Below are 20,661 nucleotides of genomic sequence, written 5' to 3' on the forward strand. Positions count from 1 at the left end.
TAATTAGATTTTGCCGCTCTTATCGCCACTAGGTAGATCTTAATATGAGACCTCACCAGTGTTCGGCCAGATTCGGAACGGCTGGCCCTCCAATCGCTCCAGGCGTCTTTTCCAGTGCTTCATCTCCCTCAGCTCCTCAGAAAACCAGGGAGCCAATTGGGATCGGCACCAGGTCAGAGGCCGCAAAGGTATGACGTGGTCCAAAGCTCCAGCGGCCGCCCTATCCCAGGCAGCCACCAGTTCTTCAGTCGAGTCGTGAGTCAGAGCCTCAGGGAATGGCCCAAGCTCCGTCAGGAACCTATCCGGATCCATCAGGTGCCTGGGACGGAACCACCTAGTCGGTTCCATCTCCCTGCGGCAGAGGGTAGCAGCTCAAAAGTCTAGTCGAAGGAATGAATGATCTAACCATGACAAGGGCTTGATGACTATATCCCCTGTTTCTAGATCATTCAACCACTGACCAGAGACAAAAATCAGGTTCAGAGTGTGTCCCCCCGTGTGAGTAGTGCCTTGAACTAACTGGGTCAGGTCCATTTCTGTTTAACCACAATTTAATCTATGGGTACAATAAATTACACAGTTTAGTTTATTAAATTAAACCAGATGTGCAATTTGTCTGAACAAAAAAAACAACAACTATATTTAAATATTACAGTTAGAAGATCTGAAGGCCACCTCATAATGGAGAAAATCTATGTGGTTGCTAGCAGTTGACAATGATTTAATGGCACATAATCAAAAACTTCAAATACTAGTGTGGAAAGCTAACATAAATTAAGCAAGGTTAAGAGTAATGACACACTAGTCCTTGATTTATGACTGGTTGCTTAATGACCAAAGTTATGCCAGGCCTCCCCAAAATTCCGTATGACCAAGTTTCAACATTCCTACAGCCATGCTGCCTGTGGTCACATGATCACATTTTGGGCATTTAGCAAATGGTCATATGACTATAATTCTTTTGCATTTATTTATGGTTTCCGACAAAAAGCACCCATTTGCTAAAATGGGTTCATTTTACAATTACTGAAAAAAAGGGCATAAAATTGGGTGTACTCACATGGTGACCTGCTTAATGATCACATGCTTTTGGTAAATGAGACAGGGTTAGATGAACATAGGAAAACTTGGCTAATTATGAAAAATTATTTATAATTGTATCAAAAAACTGAATGTTCATGTTCATGTAAAGATATAAGACAGCCATTTCCTCTTTTTAGGGGGTAGGCTTATCTGAATATATTAGGAGTGAAGGGCAGCTGGGAAACCAACACAATGTAGTAAGCACTACATTCCTTAAATGTATTTTGTGCAATAGATACATAGAAAACATTTCAAGGATGCAAGCTTTGCAAAAAAAATAATAACTTGAAATAGCTTTGTTAAAGCTTCTTCCTACACATGCCCATATACAACTTGTAAAATGGATATGAGTAAACTTTTTTGGTAGAGGTAGGACATAGATCGGAATGCTATATATGCTTCTAAAGAAAAGGAAGAATATAAATCTAATATAAATACTGGATATTTGCAAAACAAAGATGTTGTAACTGCATGAACTACACTTTCCTTAATTGTATCTGAGTCCTGAGATAGTAACCTGTTCCACAGTAAACCACGACTTGCTTAACCATTTTAAATTTAGTACCTGAAACAAAATAGATTTGAGTTGCCATTTGGTTGCCAGGACTGCAATTAAAAATTTTGGGAAGGATTAAAACCACAATTAATGGGATGATGAAATAAAGAGAGCATGTAACAGTAGAGTCATTCTCCCCTGCCTCCCATGTTAGAAATTTTGGCCCACTATATGCTTACTTATGTTCCTATATTTTCTGTCGTGAAAGAGTAGAAAGCCATACTGTGAAGGAAAAAAAATCATGCTGTGAAATTTTAATAATTTTAATTGAAGTAGCATACCAGGGCTGCAAAGATCAGTTTTCAGGCTGTATAGCAACCACTAGTCATGTTTGGCTACACTCTTCTTTTAGCACATTCAACAAATGATTTCAGTCTTTATCTTGAGGAACAAGTAAAAAAAGTTATTCCAGTATTATCTCAAGATGATGGTTAAGTGTAATCGTGGCTAAGGGAAGACAGAAGATTGTTGCCACAGATTAGTTAGCTACAGTGATCAAATGGATTCATATTTCCAAGCAGCCTCCCCGCCCCCTGCCCCCCCCAAAAAAAAAATTAGGCAAGAAGGTAAGAGATCTCCCTTCCTGACGATCCTCAATATAGGAAATTCAGCAATGAACCAGCTTTGTTGATTGGGTAGGTTTATTGTAAACTTATCAGGCTGCCTTAGAAAGCTACTTCTCTAAGCCTCAAACCCTGTTTCCACACACCTTCAATGGCTGTCTTTGCAGAGCATGTTTATAATGAGCTAAACCACGGTTTAGGTAATTTTCTGAGTTCATTCAATACACTGAACCATAAATTAGTCACAGAGGATAGATTTATTCAACACAACAGGCTAAAATGTGGCTGGCTAGTTCATAGTAGCTGTGGCATGCAAACACAGTCAATATAACCATACTCATTTAGTCTTACCACACTTGTATTTACAATGATTACTTATCTTTAAAAGCATATATGCAAAAATGTTGCACTAATAGTAATGTGTTATGACTACTAGATACTGGCAACATTCTTGGGGTAGGGAATCTATTGTATAAATTCATTTGCAAGAATTCAACCCATAATCTTAGGTTAGATGAGGATATAGTGGCCTGTTACAGGACTGTTGAAAGACAAGATAAATAATACAGTGGTACATTCAAACATAAGCAGAATAAAGATATTTATTCCTCAATGTTTGAATGATGTAGTAAAGTATTTCGAACTAGGGAGATCAAGGTTCAAGTCCACCCTTATCCCACAAAGGAACTGTTGTTAGGAAAATTGCAGAAGTGCTATGTATGCCACTTTCAGTTCTTTGTGGAAGAAGAGTTTGCAACACTGGTCTACTTTACTGAGTAAATGTGAAGTAAGCAAATTATATATCAGTGATAAAGGTCTCCAGATTTTTTTGTTTGGTCAATGTGTTTTGCTGACTTTTGTTACTGAAGGCAGGGGTTTATTCAACTGTAAGACCACAAAACCTATTAGTCTAGTGAGAGCTTGACTAGATCCACATATATAATTATGTGATTATTAATTACACAAATATTTTCATAAAAAATTGCCACAGCATAATGACCAAGTCACTGAGATGCAACACAGAAAACCTCTGTCCAAATTTATCTTTCTAGTTACTATAGATAGCCTTTAAAAAAATTACAACTTTATTTATGAAATTTATCTCCCATTCCCTTTCAGAAACGCAGGGCTCTGCCTTCCAATTTTATCCTCACAACCACCACACTTGAGTAGGCTGGGCCAAGAGACTGTGATTGGCCCAAATGAAAGGTTTTTTAATAGAATGTTCATATGCTGACAATATTACCAACTTACCTTGCAAAGCTACAGTTATGGAAGCTGAATAATGTCAATAGGTTGAGACTGTTAAAACCACCATTTATCATAAAGCATATTTTACCTTTCTTTTATCAGAAAGGCTCCTAAAAAGGACTGCAAAAATCAGTGATATAATACAGCACAGTTCCTCTTCCAGGGAACTTTAATATAAAAGGCATATTTTTCAGAATCTAAGGGAGAGGAATAACAAAATTCAAGCAAAAGATCCAAAGAGAGACCTTCTTTCACTATTATACTAATCAAGAAATCTTGTGCAACTCTTCTCTTTCCTTCCTTAACAGAGCTACTAAGATTAGAAACAAAGATGGAAGGTCAGAAAAACCTAAGATGTTTTTTTTTTATAAAAGAAGAAGAAATCATCTCCCTCTTATCCTGAGGGACAAAATAGATCAGAGAGAGCAAGTCCTTTGATTGAGCCACTCCCCACATTTGGTGTTCCCGGAGGGAAACAAAGGGTACAAATTGCATATGCAAAAAACAAAAACAAAAGGAAGGCGGCGGTGTATACACGGGGTAAGAGGAACAGCAACAAGTGCACCCACCGATTCTTAAACCAGCCCTGTCCTTAATTGGGCTCCTTTGCAGAAGCCTCGGGCTTCAATTCGCATGACATCCAGCTGGCATGCAGCTACTGGCTGGGGCTGAGGGAACTGGCAGTCTAACACATCTGAATCACCAGGTCGGGGGAACTTGTGACTTCAAATCTGACAGATGCTGAAGAGGGGATGCGCTACCGCCGACATTATGGCCTATCCCACCCACCCTTCACGTCGCCCCCCTTCCCCCGGTGAGGCTGCCAGCCTCCTCCTGCTCACCTCATCCTCCTTATGGTTGCGGATGCCCCGCACCAGGTCCTGCAGGTTCTTGTCAAACATGCGGTCGATGCTCCCCTTCACCATCTTCAACGCCATCGTGGAGAGGGAGAGCCGACGGAGCGGGAGAAGCCAAAGTAAATGAAAAAGAAGGCAGCGTTCCGCTTAGAAAGGAAGACACGCCACAGGAGTCAGGGATCAGGCAGAAAAAGGCAGGTCGGCGGCGGGTCACATCCCGCGGGCTGGAAAGAGCGTCGCCGCTTTGCCCACCTGTTCCCTTTTTCCTTTTTTTCGCCTCCCGCCCCACCGGCGCTTTTCTGAGGTAAAAGCCGGAGCGGCGGACAAAATGGCGGACAGTCAGCTGAGTGAACGCAGGCCACGCCTCCTATCCTCCAGGCCGGCCTCCCGTCCCAGCATCACGACCGACTTGTGAAGACGCGGCGTTCCAAGTTGATAACACTATACAGGAACTGTGTGAAATCAATGGTTGTTCCATAGAGTAAATTAGTGATGTTAGTGAGCCGACGTCACATCCGTCTGCCGCTCTCTCTTTTGCTCCCTCCGTCTCTATATCACTAGCTTTGCTCATTGGGCCGTTTGAGTCCACGCGTCAACTGAGCTGGCTTCTTATTCTCCCACGCCTAAGTGCGAAAGCCATGACTAGAGAAGCGCACCAGAAACCTCTTAAACATTTTCAATATTTTTTTGGGCTTATACCACATTACTGCAAGAGACTGACAGGGATATCCCGCTATAGCTGCGTGATGGTGGCTGTCTTCTGTGTTGTACTGAACTACAAACCACTCAGTCTGGCATGTTGTATGAAATCAATTCCTATGATTAGTTTCATGGTTCAATGCCAACCAAAGTTTAGTCAGTTTACCTTTCTGGATTTCTAGGATAGGAATAAAAAAATCTAGTTGACCGTTAAAGCTCAAACCCATATTTGCTTTTATTCTCTACAGTGATTTTGGAATATTTTGCTACCATTAATCTAGAAAACGATTAAAATTAGAAGCATGTTTGTATTAACTTTGGCATTCACAGTTAACCCACTATTCTGAGTTTATATACTGAATTATAATATATGAGTCCTATATTGGAGAAGGGCGGTATAGAAATTTAAACAAATAAAATAAAAATAAATAAATAAATCGGCTTCATTAGTTGGGACTGTACATCATACCACTTAGCTAGATCAAGGTTGCGTATTTTGTGTTGGGCTGACTGCTATTACTATTTTGTTTAATTTGTGTTTGTTTTCCTTTCATTTTAGAGTACTATGTTTTTATTATGCGTTTTATGATTTTTTAAATTTCTGAATTCAGATTGATTTGTTTTACCTAGAGACAAAGTGAAATATAAATTATTGTAATTACACTTTAATATTTTATCCTGCTTTTCATTCAAACATTTTTAACAGTTTCACTTACTTTAAAATGAGAATTTACTTCCTGTTCCTGTGAAATAAATGTATTCTGATTGGTTGTCAGTTTTCCATAGGGTCATGCAGAGGTAACTTTGTAGGTTGTCTTGAGTCCCAGGCGTGGTTGAATCTTGCTGGGTGATGTAATGAAGGGGCTTTGGGCAATTCCCATTATGGCAGAGGGCTAATCCTACCTTTGTGGGATCTTGGGTGAAAGTATTTGCTTATGAATAGACCTAGCCATCTCTTTATCTCTTAAGTGTTGACATCTGCTGTGGGCTATTAAGAGTGAGTCTGCTTCCTGCCTCAAAAAACATGTTTCTCCATTTCTCATCCAGGGAAATATAACATTCTGCCTTTTTAATATTTCCTAGAATATTTCATTCTTCTAGGAGAAGGGTGGGTGCTAACTTTCTACAATACCAATTCTTAAAATAAAATATTAGCTGGCATACTTCAGGAAAAGTAAGTAACTGCTGAAGGTAGTTAGCAGCAAAGATATACTTTCTCACTTCAGTTCTGAATATTATTTATTCAGTCATGTACGACTCTTGGCAATTCTATGGGCCAGGTCGTTCCACTTCTTCCTTACTGAATTTTTTCATATTCTGGCTAGTGTCAGCTCTGATGTTGTCCAGTCACTGTGTTCTTTGATATTCTGCTTTCCTTTTACCACCTACTCTTCCAAACATAGCTTTCTTTAATGAATTTCTCCGCATGACATGGCCAAAGTAAGTGAGATGCAGTTTCATGATTTTGTCTTCTAGTGACATGTCTGATGTTATGCATTCCAATACTTGCTTGTTAGTCATCTTTGCCATCCAAGGTATATGCAGGAGCCTTCTCCAGTACTACACCTTGACATATAAGAAGTTAAATAGTAATATGTGCTTTTGGAACTGTAAAGGTTGTATTAGGGAAGGTGAAACTATGGACCTCCAGATGGAATGTATTTACACAGTCACAACATTGCCAGCCATATTCTAACATGGCATACAATATCGTATGAAGCCAAACTCTGCATTTCCCGTTTTGGTGGGTTTGTGAAACTATGGGTAACCAGTGCAGAAATGTTGCCATGTTGTTAGAGTCTTAAGTTTTACCAACACTAGTTAGCCAACATTTGGTGGAGGTTACAATTTAGTACCATATAATTGGCCACAAAATTCTGCAAATGTGTGGTATACTCACAGTACATTCCCTTGAACCCTGTGTGTGACAGATATATAGGATTACATTGTTCCTGTTTTATTGTATGTATGTGACTATTTTACTTGTCAAGATATATTGTAATTTAATTGCAAACTATTTCAAGTGCACTTTGGTACAGAAAAATAACATAGAAGTTATTTTGATAAATAGCACTAAATAAAGATAAATTGATTAACATTTTATATTGCTGCACAATAAAAAATCATAAATGTACTGGCTATGAACATGCAGCAGACTAACCAAATTTTACCTATTATATGTGAATGCTTCAGCATGTTATACAAACTAGGCATGATATACAAACCTGTCTTTATGTCTTATTCAGTTTTGGATTAGCATATATTAATTCATTCAAACCATTGTTTATTATAATGTGCAAATCTGGTTAATAGGAGACATCTATTTTGAACCACAAACTCATTGAAGTGGGCACTTCTAAAACTTACATAGATATATTGATATATTTCACCAAAATCACTCTTAAAAGCTTTTCTCTTAGAACAGAACTAGGCCTTTCCCCTAATATAATCTACTCTGCTGTTGCTCTAATTCATTCTAAAAAATATATGAGTTAAGACAAAATACAGCATATCTTGATTCTACTATTCTATCTCAATGATAGTGACTCTTACAAAGTAAGCAGACATAGCATCAATTTTTTCTCTGTCACTAGCTATACCATGATGTCAGGGGTGGGTTCTACTTACCTTTACTACCGGTTCACAACGGGGCCGCATATGCGCACTCTTCTGACGTCAGGGTTGGTGGGCAGAGCCTCCCAGTGACATCAGGGTCGGTGGGTGGAGCCTCCCACCGGTTTTACTACTGGTTCTATAGAACCGGTGTGAACCGGGGGCAACCCACCACTGCATGATGCTGAATAATTAGTTTCATTTTGAATTCTCCTTTTCTGAGGCTTCAGGGATTTTTCAATCCCAGACCAATATAGACTTTTCTGGATTGAGCAAATTTGCTTTAAAATGGTGCAGGGCTGTCATCTCAACAGACTGTCTACATCTGTTCAGAGATCAAGACACTAGTACTAGTAAGTACATGGCTCCTTTTTGTATGTGATGGAATTATTTGTACAGTAATTGTGTTCAGGACAAAAGCCCTAAAAGAATAAGTGTATATCACTTCTGTAATCTGACTCAAATGTGCTATATATCATGGTTTGATTTAACGGGTAAATTGTCTGTTATGCATATATTTTGATGGCTAATCTACACAATATGATAAATCAACACCAAACATTTGATGTACATATCTATTGAACAGATATAGCTTTTCAGTAAATATTTACACAATTTTAGCATTTGTATCAAAATACTTGTATTACTTTTTCCTATATCCACCTTAATTTAATTCAATTTAAAATATGCAGGATAGATTATTTAGTTAAAAATAACTAAAACTAGAAAACATACCATTTCCCCCAAAATGCCCTTGAAGTGATGTCCCAGTGCCTGGAGGCCGTGCGGGCCTGGATGGGGAGAAACAGGCTCCGACTCAACCCCTCCAAGACCGAGTGGCTGTGGCTTCCAGCGTCCCCATATAGCCAGCTGACGCCATCGCTGGCTATTGGGGGCGAATCACTCGCCCCCACGGAGAGGGCTCGTAACTTGGGCGTCCTCCTGGATGCACGGCTGTCTTTAGAAGATCATTTGACGGCCGTGGCCAGGGGGGCTTTTTATCAGGTTCGCCTGATACGCCAGTTGCGTCCCTTTCTAGATCGGGACTTTCTACGCACAGTCACTCAGGCACTAGTCACTTCCCGCCTGGACTACTGCAACGCTCTTTACATGGGGCTCCCCCTGGGGTGCACCCGGAGGCTCCAGCTGGTCCAGAACGCGGCCGCGCGGGGGATTATGGGGGCGACACACTCCCATGTGACACCTCTCCTACTCGAGCTGCACTGGCTCCCAGTGGTCTTCCGGGTGCGCTTCAAGGTGTTGGTGACCACCTTTAAAGCGCTCCATGGCTTAGGGCCGGGGTACTTACGAGACTGCCTTCTGCCACCAATAGCCTCCCACCGGCCAGTACGCTCGCACAGAGTGGGCCTCCTCAGGGTGCCGTCCGCCAGACAATGTCGGCTGGCGACCCCCAGGGGGAGAGCCTTCTCTGTGGCGGCGCCCACCCTCTGGAACAACCTCCCCCCAGAGTTACGTACAATAACAGACCTCCGGATTTTTCGTCGGGCCCTGAAAACCTATTTATTTCAACTAGCTGGGCTGGCTTGAGTTAAATTTTAAATTGATTTTAAATTGGGTTGTTTTAATTTACGGCCAAAATATTTAATTATTTTAATACTGTTTTTAAATTTTGTATGCTCTGTTTTTACCTTGGCTGTGCATCGCCCTGAGTCCTATTTGGAGAAGGGCGGTATAGAAATTTAATTAATTAATAAATAATAAAAATAAGACATCCCCTGATAATAAGCCCAGTCGGGCTTTTGAGTGCATGCGCTAAAATAAGCCTCCCCCCGAAAATAAGCCCTCCCCAAAAATATTTAAACGCAGAGCTGGAAATCAGGTAAGACGGCAAGAAGAGCCCCAATCTTGCTCCACGCGCCCCAAAATAATAACACCTTCCCAAAAATAAGGCTAAGTGCTTATTTCGGGGTTCAAAAAATATAAGACGGGGTCTTATTTTCCGGGAAACACGGTGTGCCTTTAAAACAAAGTCAAGTGCACTTTAGGAAAGTAATTAGAATTGTACGCTTCAGTATAATATCCCGGTCTTCCCCCAACCCAGGCATTTGAGATCTTTTGAGCTGCAACTTCCTTCCTTCCTTCCCAGCGCATCTAGAGGGCACTAAGCTAGAAATGGCAGTTAAATATGATGCCAATATATAGTTGTACTTATTTTTTCCAGCTGAGGGCAGTACAACACAACCCCATAGAAACGTCTTTAAAAGCAATATTTTTGATTATTGCATTGTTGTCTGGCCAGACCGACCTGTGGAAAAGGGATTGTTCTTTTATTATAAAATGGCTAGTTGAAAATTATATAACATGCTTAACCAGCTTGGTGTGCAGTTTGTGATTATTTTTCAGTGAGCCAGGGTCATGGAATTGTGATTGACTGATCTAATTTATATACCTACCCGTCTCATCAAAAGTGATTCTGGGTGGTGAACAACAAAACTAAAACAGTGAATAAATACATCCATCCATTTATTATTAATTATAAAAGCATTTAAAAATTAAAAAAAACAGAACAAACAAGGAAATAAGGAGCAAAACGATGTTAATAAGTTTACCTGTCTCCTGGGATCCCCAAGCTTGCTGGCATAATCAGCCTTCAGGGATTGTCAGAAGTGATTAGGCCAACCTCCATTCAGGGGGGAGAAGATTCCACTCCAGAAAAGGCATGCTGCCTAGAGCTTGCCAAGTGTAGTTCCCTAGCTGACAGAACCTATAGCTTTCTCTGCTGGATCTAGCTGGAAGAGGCAGTGCCTCAAGTAAACTAGTCCCCCAGTTTTGAAGGTCAACATCACAACTTAGATTGTACCTGGAAACAAAGTGGTAACTAATGCACCTCTCAAAGCAGAAGTGTAACGTGTGTTCTACCATATAATTGCTTGTGCCACCATATTTTGCATCAGCTGAATTTTTTGGACATTCTTCCAAGGGCCCCATGTGGAATGCATAGCAATAGTCCAACCGGGAGGTGAAGAACAGGGAATGGATCACCAAGTTCTCAGAAGCAAGTTCAATGAGGAAGCTGGTAAGAAGTAAGAAGTTATGGTCACATGTGGTCCTCCCTTAATGATGGCAACTGAGATTATTAGAACTGCTGTTGCTAAGCAGAAGAGTCATGTAATGTTATGATTTTGACCACATTGCTTAGTAATGGCCAATGATCCCAACTGCCATTATAAATTGAGGACTACCTGTATTCTACCTTTCATTTAGGACTCAAAAACAAGAGAAATAGTGCTCCCTACTTCTATTTCCCACCAGCAACAATCTTGTGAGAATTGGTTCAAAATAACCCAGGGAGATTCTGTGGCTGAGGGTACCAAGAACCAGCATCTCTCAGCTCTTGGTCTAATATTGTAACCATTACATCACACTGGCTTCTCCCCATTTAGAGATGGAGATGGTTATTCCCCTCCCCCATTACTGCTGTCAGATGTTTTGCTACAGTACAAAATTTCATGGGGTAATTGTATCCTGTTTTCAAGTATGTCATCTAAATTCAACCAAGCAGAATTTTCTATAATGGGTGATGTTTAGAGTTTAGGGAGAAGAAAATATTCTTGTCTCCAAATTCTGGCTCTTGTTCAAGAAATAGAAGCATTTCTAGATTTGATCAGTATTTTTCCTTTTAATTGTGTGATTTGTCCTGACAGAACATGAAGAAATACAACAAAAATCTCTTGCTCTGTATTTTCCTTCACATTCCAGGGTGGGAAGTTGAGAATTTATAATCTTAAAAAGTAAGAGAGATGAGAAGACTAAAGGATAAAATATAATCACTAAAAATGTTTTTTTTTTTAATTTGATTTATATGCCGCCCTTCTCCGGAGACTCAGGGTGGCTTACAATGCGTTAAGCAATAGCCTTCATCCTTTTGTATATTTATACAAAGTCAGCTTATTGCCCCCACAAACTGGGTCCTCAATTTACCTACCTTAGAAAGGATGGAAGGCTGAGTCAACCTTGAGCCTAGGCGAGATTCAAACCTGCAGTAATTGCAGGCAGCTGGTCTTAATAACCAGCTTAATAACAGGGTGCCTTAGACCACTGTACTACCAAGGCTCTTAAGACACTTTTCTGTGTCTAAGCTCCTGTTTATATTTGAAGAGATCCAGGGTACCTATATTTTCTTTCTGGTACCGCTCTTGAACTTTTAATAGTTGAACTCTGTAAAAATTATATCAGTGAAGTTCCCTGGGACCTGGGAGGAGCTAAACTGGAAGTTCTTGAGGTATATGATTAAAACCAAGGGTTGGGCTGGTGCAGGTGGAACATATATATCCTATCAGTTACACAAATTAATGTGTCCAATTTTGTACTGATTGTAAAACTGATCAAAGATGATTATTCTAATTCACTTTTTTAACCAAGGTGATAGAATTACCTTCTTGCAGTTCTCTGTCTCTGAATTACACAATGTTTAACCATGGTTTATTGAATAAACATAGTTGGCTGGTTTCAGAGTATGATAAAGCCTTAAATAATTACAAACAAACCTCAATGGCAAGATCTGCACGATGTTCCAAGGAACAATTAAAGAACAAAGCAACCCTCTCCAAACTATACAATATGCAGTATTCCATATATTGAAAACATACCAAGTTCAGAAAGTTGTGTGAATGCAATGTGTCAGATTGATTGCCTGCTTAAAAAACAAGATTACTTGCATGAATTCGTCAAAGATAAATCATGAAAGTGTTTATGATACAAAGCAGATAACTACTGGAATGTGCTTCTGTACCACATGTGTTGAGAAGCATATAAAGGCCTACAGAACAGCTGAGAAGAAAGGAGAAAAAAATTCTAGCTTCAATCAGCAACCAGCTGCCCCAAAGAGTGTCATGTTTTCCAACATGAAATTCACTAATCTTGGAAGATGACTCCTGTTATAGTTATCTACAGCATCAGAACATTGGAAGCTATCTTCTGCTACAATGTGGAGATTCTTAATCATCCAGGTCATGGTTGTCCCACAGGTACTTTTTCCAAAAGGCAATGGGACTTTCTTGGTTTTTTCCTTTGAAAATGTTTTGCTTTTCATCCAAGAAGCTTCTTCAGTTAAGGGGGCCTTGCTACATTTTCTCAGTGGGATTCCTTCTACATATTTTAGAGAAAACAGACTTCAACTGTTAGACTTCCCTAGCCATTATGGCCAATGCTAAGATTACTAGCTGATTGACTCAAAGAATGATGAGGCCAACACCCTGCTCAGTGTAGAAACCCAAAATTTGAGTCCCTTGGGGAGAAGGGCGGGATATAAATTTAATAAATAAATAAATTTAATAAATAAATAAATAAAATGAAACAATGAAACACTCTTGACTGTTGGCTAGACTACTTCACTTAAATATATCCAGTGTGGAGAGGCCCACCACCTCTCTGGCTAATTGGTTTTACTAGTTTTATCAGAACTACTCTCTTTAGAATTTTTTCCTATATTACTAAATTGGAATGTCATGTAGGCCTTAGTTCCTAGTCTCCCATTCATTTTTGTTGCCCTTCCCTGAAACTCTTCTAATTCCTAATTCATCTTTAGGTGTAGTGTCCAGAACAGTTTTGTGGTGAGGTCTGACCAAAGCAAAATGAAATGGAATTATTATATCCTTTATTTGGAAATGATACTTCAGCTGATACAGCCTAAAGTTGCAGTAGCTGTTTTTGGAGCCACATCAGATTGCTGACTCATATTCAGTTTGTAATCAACTATTTCAGCAGTCTTTTTTGCCAGAATTTATTTTATTTTATTGGATGTAGAGGCTGCCTGACTTCCAAAGACACTGTGAGTGGTTTACATCTCCAAAATAGGAAACAAAAGAAAGAAGACATGCATATCCAGAACAGACAACATAAAACTAATAAAGGATTGACAGCTAACCCCAAACAGGGAGCAAATCCAGATATTCAAAGACTTGTAGAACAGCAGTGGGGTGGGAACAATACAGATGTGTGGGAACACTGTTCCACAGTGCAGGTATCATGATAAGGTGTGCTTCCTAAGTTCTGTAGACTTTTAAATTGATGGGATCTGGGGTGTGATCACACTATCTCAGGGGTGTCAAACTTGATTTCATTAAGGGCCACATCAGGGTTGTGTTTGACCTCGGAGGGCCGGGTGGTGGTGGTGGTGTGTGGCTGGGATGGGCATGGGCACAGTGGGCAGTGGCCACAGGCTCGATGCATTTTTTCTCTTTCCACAGTTCTTCACTATAACCATTTTCCTATTTCTTCTACCAGATATTACTGGCAAACATTTATTACTTATAAATACTCCACTAAACTTTTTATTTCTAAATTTTTAAGCACCCTGCAGGCTAGATCCAGTACGCGGGCCTTGAGTTTGATACCCCTGTTCTATCTGATCTTACTGGGCAGGCAGAAACTACTGAAGCTAGGTGGGCCCTCAAAGAACCTAGCTTATTCCATGAAGGGCTTTACAGGTGATAACCAGCAGCTAAAATTGCATTTGAAAATAATTGGCAATAAGAATAGCTCACAAAGCAGCAGTGATGCATTGGCATAATGTGTTCTGCTCATTGCTAGCTATGTTGCTGTATTCTGAATCAGCAATAGCTTCTGAGTGGTCTTCAAGGGCAACCTCATTTTGAAAGCATTTTAGTAACCTAATTAAGAGGCGACTAAAGCATGAGTAATACAGGTTACTCATTCCCATTCCAGATATCCAACCTATGGATTTGCTTTTTGTTTCCTAAGTAAAAGTAAAAGTGAAAGATTGTGCTGTGCTGTTGTCTGTTAAATTTCATAGTATTTCAGTCCATTTCTCAAGTCATTGATACCACACATCTGGGGAGCATCAGCGTTGGAAAAGATTGTTCTACTGGCTTAGTTCATGAAACAATTAAGCCATGGATTGTTGAAAAAAGCTTATTGCTTAGATGTACACAACAAAAATATCCAGTTAAACTAGCTCTAGCCATTCAGCTGTGCTAGGGAAACACCAAAATCCATTGACCTATTTTGTGTATCAAGAAAAAGATTTAGACTGAAAAAGTCCCTCTCAAACCCCAAGCCTATTCATTAAGAATTCACTGCCAAAGTCTTGCAGCCCAGAATACATTTTTTAATAATGACTGACTGCAGCAGTCAAATTATGTTTAATGTTGAATACCTAATAATGGGAAGGAGCTAGTTATCTTATCATCTTGGATTTATATAAACCAAAGTTTAAGATTAATGTTTGAACCCTTCAAATTTTGATTTCCTTATACTCAAATGATGATTGTTCCAGATTTTGACTTCACTGTTCTACAGAAAGCCTATTTGGTGTAGTGGTTAAGGCATCAGCCTAGAAATTATGAGTTATAATTCCACTTTAGGCACAAAGCCAACTAGGTAATCTTGGGCAAGTTGTTTTCAATCCTATGAAGGATGCAATGGCAAATTATTTCTGAAAAATCTTGTCAAGAAACTTGCAGGGACTTGTCTAGGCAATCTCCGAGAATCAGACATGATTGAATGAAAGAAAATGAAGCTCTAGATATGGAATATTTCCAAGGTGCAATTTTGACATTAGGAAATCAATAAACATGGATTAACAGTGTTTTGTGTAATATGGACAATGCCTCGGATATGGTGGGTTAACACAACATATTAAGCCTTAATATATTTTAATTTTGATGAAATATATTGTTTGAATCCAATCTTGCAGTAAGTCCCATTATACTAGTTATTTGACTAGTGGGGAGGGGTGGCGGTTGTCATTAGGGAAGGTCTTAGACTTTAGGGAGGTCACTGTCCCTCAGATTGGCGGGTGTGAGTCCCTTCTGTTGAAATGGGACCCTGGAGTGCAGTCGCTCTGTTGATTACGTACCTGTCTCCCAGCTGCGTGTCTTCAGTCCTGCCCGCACTACTCGAAGTCTTAGCTGAACTGACGGTTGAGATCCCCAACCTTATGGTTGTAGGAGATTTTAATCTCCCGTCAGCTGGTGAGACATCACAGTTGGTGTGGGAGTTCATGGCCTCCATGACAGCTATGGACCTGACTCAAGTTGTACAGGGCCCAACTCACAGCGGTGGACACACACTTGACCTGATTTTTATCTCTGGGCAGTGGATAAATGCTCGGGGTAGGGGTAACCTTTCTATACTACACCTGTCATGGACCAACCATTCCCTCCTTCGGCTAGACTTTCCTTCCGCCAACCCTTCGTTGGTTCCGCCCCAGGCGCCTGATGGACCCTGATAGGTTCCTGACGGAGCTTGGGACATTTCCCACTGACCTATCCCGCAATTCGCCAGAGGCCCTGGTGGATGCCTGGGAACGGGCTGCCACCGGGGCACTGGATTGAATCGCTCCCTTGTGGCCTCTCCTCCGACAGGGATCCCGGGCAGCTCCATAGTTTTCCATGGAGCTCAGGGAAATGAAGCGTCGGAAGAGACACATAGAGGGCCGTTGGAGGTCTTCCCATTCCGAGTCTGATCGAACACAGTTAAGAACCCATATTAGGTCTTATCTTGTGGCGATGGAAGTGGCGAAAAGTGACTATTTCGCTACTCTCATTGCGTCTACAGAAAATCGCCCAGCAGCCTTGTTCCGAGTGACCCACTCCCTTCTCCATCAGGGAGTGAGGGAGGACCCCCGTGCTGAGGAGTTTGCGCAATTTCTGCAAGACAAAATCGCTCAGATTTGGACGGGGTTGGAGTCTGATTGGGCGGGATCTGACGAGATGATGGAAGCTGATCTTGGAGGTGACATCTGGATTGATTTTGATCCTGTTTCTATGGAGGAAGTGGACAGGATTGTGGGTAGACTGGGGGCCTCCACATATTTACTGGACCCTTGTCCCACCTGGCTTATTGCAGCAACCAGGGAGGTGACTGGAGACTGGATCTGGGCGATTATCAATGCTTCATTGAGAGATGGGGTCTTCCCCACCTTACTCAAGGAGGCGATGGTTCGTCCCCTCCTCAAGAAGCCAGCCCTGGATCCGGCCTCCTTGAACAACTTTCGTCCTGTCTCCAACCTTCGCTTTATAGCGAAGGTTATTGAGTCTGTGGTGGCGTACCAGCTTCCGCAATTCCTGGAGGAGACTGATTATTTAGACCCATACCAATCAGGCTTCAGGCGTGGACACAGCACGGAAACGGCATTGGTCGCCCTGGTGAACGATCTCTGGGAGGCCCGGGATGGGGGTTATTCCTCCATCCTGATGCTACTTGACCTCTCAGCGGCTTTTGATACCATCGACCATGGTATCTTACTGCGACGTCTCGGGGGGCTGGGGGTGGGGGGCACTGTTCTACAGTGGTTCTCCTCCTACCTCTCGGGCCATATGCAGTTTGTTTGGGCGGGGGGGTCAGAGATCCTCCCCGAGGCCCCTCACTTGTGGTGTGCCACAGGGGTCGGTTCTCTCCCCACTGCTCTTTAACATCTATATGAAGCCGCTGGGTGAGATCATTCGGGGTTTCAAGGTTCAACTTTACATCTCCACCCCGGACCAACCTAGGGATGCCCTTTCCGTGATGTCTAAGTGCCTGGAGGCGGTACGGGTCTGGATGAATAGGAACAGGCTCAGACTCAACCCCTCCAAGACAGAGTGGCTGTGGATACCGGCGTCCCATGACCTAGCTTCCCCATCACTGTCGATGGGAGGGGAGTGTCTTGCTCCCTTGGATAGGTTTCGTAATCTTGGCGTCCTCCTTGATTCACGGCTGTCTTTAATGGACCATCTAATGGCCATGACAAGGGGGGCATTTGCACAGGTTCGCCTGGTGCGCCAGTTACGCCCTTTTCTAGACAGGGACGCCCTCCGTATGGTCACTCATGCTTTCATTATCTCTCGGTTGGATTACTGCAATGCCTTCTACATGGGGCTGCCCTTGGAGTGTACCTGGAGGCTCCAACTGGTTCAGAATGCGCCCGCGCGAGTAGTTACGGGTGCATCCCGCTACTCCCATATAACACTATTGCGCGAGCTGCACTGGTTGCCGGTGGTCCTCTGGGTCCGCTTCAAGGTGCTGGTAGTCACCTATAAAGCCCTTCATGGCACGGGCCCAAGGTATTTGCAGGATCGCCTCCTACTGGCCTGCCACCACCCAGTGCGCTCACATAGGGCTACCCTCCTCTGGGTCCCCTCAGCTAGACAGTGTCAGCTGGCGGTCCCCAGGATGAGGGTGTTCTCTGTGGCCGCACCGACCCTCTGGAATGGGTTGCCCACCGAGCTCCGGACGGCCCCCGACCTCCGCACCTTCCGCGCCAACCTAGAGACATGGCTCTTCCACCAACTTCCCTGATCTGCCACGGATTTTAACTTGGGGACTTGGGGATTTTAAATTGGTTTTAATATTATTTAATTTTCACTTATTGTCGGGTTGTTCTATTGCTGTGAGCTGCCCTGAGTCCTACGGGAGAAGGGCGGCATATAAATCTGACTAAAATAAATATTATTATTATTATTATTATTAATCAAATTTCTATACCGCCCTACTCCCGAAGGACTCAGGGCGGTGAACAGCCAAGATAAAATACAGACAATACAAATATTAAAAATCCCTTAAAATTATTAAATATTTCGGCCGAAACACAGATTAAAACACCCAATTTATAAAAACACGAATTAAAAAATTTAAAATTTAAGAATTTAAAAGAGGGGAGTTAGGCCAGGCCAGCTTGCTGAAATAGAAAAGTTTTGAGAGCACGGCGAAACGTGCGCAGGTCCGGGATCTTCCGTATCTCTGGGGGGAGCTCGTTCCAGATGGTAGGTGCCCCCACAGAGAAGGCTCTCCCCCTGGGGGCCGCCAGTCGACACTGTTTGGCCGACGGCACCCTGAGGAGCCCCTCTCTATGGGAGCGTACTGGTCGGTGAGAGGCTATTGGTAGCAGAAGGCGGTCTCGTAGATACCCCGGTCCGATGCCATGGAGCGCTCTAAAGGTGGTAACCAAAACCTTGAAGCGCACCCGGAAGACCACCGGGAGCCAGTGCAGCTCGCGCAGGAGGGGGGTCACATGGGAGCGCCACGTCGCTCCCATAACCACCCGCGCGGCCGCATTCTGGACCAGCTGGAGCCTCCGGGTGCTCCTCAAGGGGAGCCCCATGTAGAGAGCATTGCAGTAGTCCAAGCGGGAAGTGACAAGAGCATGAGTGACCGTATTTAACGAGTCCCGATCCAGAAAGGGACGCAACTGGCGAATCAGGCGGACCTGATAAAAAGTCCCCCTGGCCACGGCCGTCATATGCTCTTCTAAAGACAGCCGTGAGTCCAGGAGGACACCCAAGTTGCGAGCCCTCTCCGTGGGGGCCAGTGACTCGCCCCCAATAGTCAGTGATGGCACCAACTGACTATATCGGGATGTCGGAAACCACAAAATAAATAAATAAATAATGCAGTAACTATGGTTAACTGAACCATAATTTACTGAATTAACCTAATTTTTAGGCTAAAATAGTGCCAATTCTATCATTCAATGAATTGCTTCTTAGTTATGCAAAGCTAAATAGTGTGGAGGGCAAAACCTTTATGCCACTTTGAAATCTGATAAGATGTAATACTGAAAGTTGTGGGAGTTGCTTCAGTTCTAACAGATGTGGACAGCACAAATTTTAGAGACTACCTTGAGCAAAGGTTCCTCAGTAAAAGACATTATTAGTCTTTAGCTAAATTAATAAACTTTTAGAGTTATTTTATTGTCAAGGGGAAATTAATTGACTCTAAGGATCTGGCGTCAGGATAGTCATATTTTCCTAAACTCAGTGAATACCAGAATTTAAACCTGAAACAGTTTAATTTTGTTGAAGCTGTTATATTTCATAGAATATTTGAAGATAAAAGAGTGGGAGTTTATATTACTTTGAATTTTGGAGGAAGTCCATTTAATTTCAGTAATATTAAACTCTGATGTAAAACAACTTCACATAGCCATAGAACTATTTAAAACTGCAGTGTTGCCATGTATAAAAAGTTGTAGAGGGAATAGGAGAGGGTGTGGTAATATTTATTGCCTGTTGTATGCTTCAAAATCAAAAGTGGAAAACCTTTGAAATGTAAACCATTAGATTTGAATTTTGAGATCAATGATAAATTTTGCTGTGGACTTGAAAAGGAAATGTCCTCAGTACCAGCTATACTTTTGTTTAGCTTTAAACTTGCAACAATAAAGGATGGTTTATTTAAATTCACATTCATGTGCAGAAATAGTTGTGATCTTGAACATAGGAGGACTCTTTGGAATTGTCCTTGAGCAGATGCTACAGAGGGACTGAATAGATATGCTTCATTCCCTATCAGCAAGAAATGCTGACACAGTTTGAACAGCTTCTCAATGACGTTTCCTTTCAAATGTTCTGTACCAACAGCTGCAGGGAGCATCTGCCTGCACGTTCCAAGCATCCCCATTTCCCTTTGCAATGTGCCATGAAATCTCAAATTTACTAACCAGAAAGCAGTAAACAAAAGAGACAGATAGATGGAAAGCTGCAATCCTGTGCCTACTTCTGGTATTATGTCTCTTGAACACAGCGAATAGGGTACCACTGTTACTGATGTAGAAAACACTGCAGAATAGCACTTGTTTTTAGATTCTTAATATACAAATATATTTTTATTCCTACATGTACACTTTTCTGCTTCCATGATAGTCACATTAATTCAGAGATGCAGAAAAAAAGAAACAATGACCACTGGTTTAAATAACTAAAAATGGGGGAGGGGAGGAGGAGGCCAAATGTAATTAGCCAAATCTACACTTCTACAGGTAGGAAACACTTCTGTATTCTCATTAAGTCTATTTTTTAACAAATTATTTAGGAGAAACAAAATCGAATTGCTATTTTTGTCTTCTTTTGAAGGCTACATGGGCCTCTAGCCTGCTTTAGTTTGACAATTTCTTATATTCTTGGGTACACTTTGATGGAAACTCCATGTTCAGATTCAGTCCACCTCTAAATAATAGTTGCCAGGGAGGGTGATTTAATGGGAGAATTGCTTTGCTTACCTTTCCTTCAAGAATCTCAGGGTAGCAAAAATGTTTTTTTCTTCCCAACCTCAACATTTATCCTCACAACCGCCTGAG

At 41.7% G+C, this 20,661-nt stretch overlaps 1 protein-coding gene across 3 annotated transcripts in view; it reads right to left on the reverse strand.

Annotated features, from left to right (window-relative positions):
- The window catches only part of AP3D1 (adaptor related protein complex 3 subunit delta 1), a 52,974-nt gene extending 48,513 nt beyond the window's left edge, over positions 1 to 4,461 (reverse strand). For all 3 annotated transcript variants that reach the window (XM_070943923.1, XM_070943916.1, XM_070943908.1), the window contains exon 1: positions 4,296 to 4,461. In XM_070943923.1, the coding sequence (XP_070800024.1) occupies positions 4,296 to 4,391 (96 nt within the window). In that variant the 5' untranslated portion in view covers positions 4,392 to 4,461. The remainder of the gene's footprint in view (positions 1 to 4,295) is intronic.
- Between the last annotated feature and the right edge of the window lie 16,200 nt (positions 4,462 to 20,661).

Source organism: Pituophis catenifer, unplaced genomic scaffold (assembly GCF_029215685.1).
Source record: "Pituophis catenifer annectens isolate HBS135680 unplaced genomic scaffold, rPitCat1.0.hap2 SCAF_1, whole genome shotgun sequence".
Taxonomy (NCBI): Eukaryota; Metazoa; Chordata; class Lepidosauria; order Squamata; family Colubridae; genus Pituophis; species Pituophis catenifer.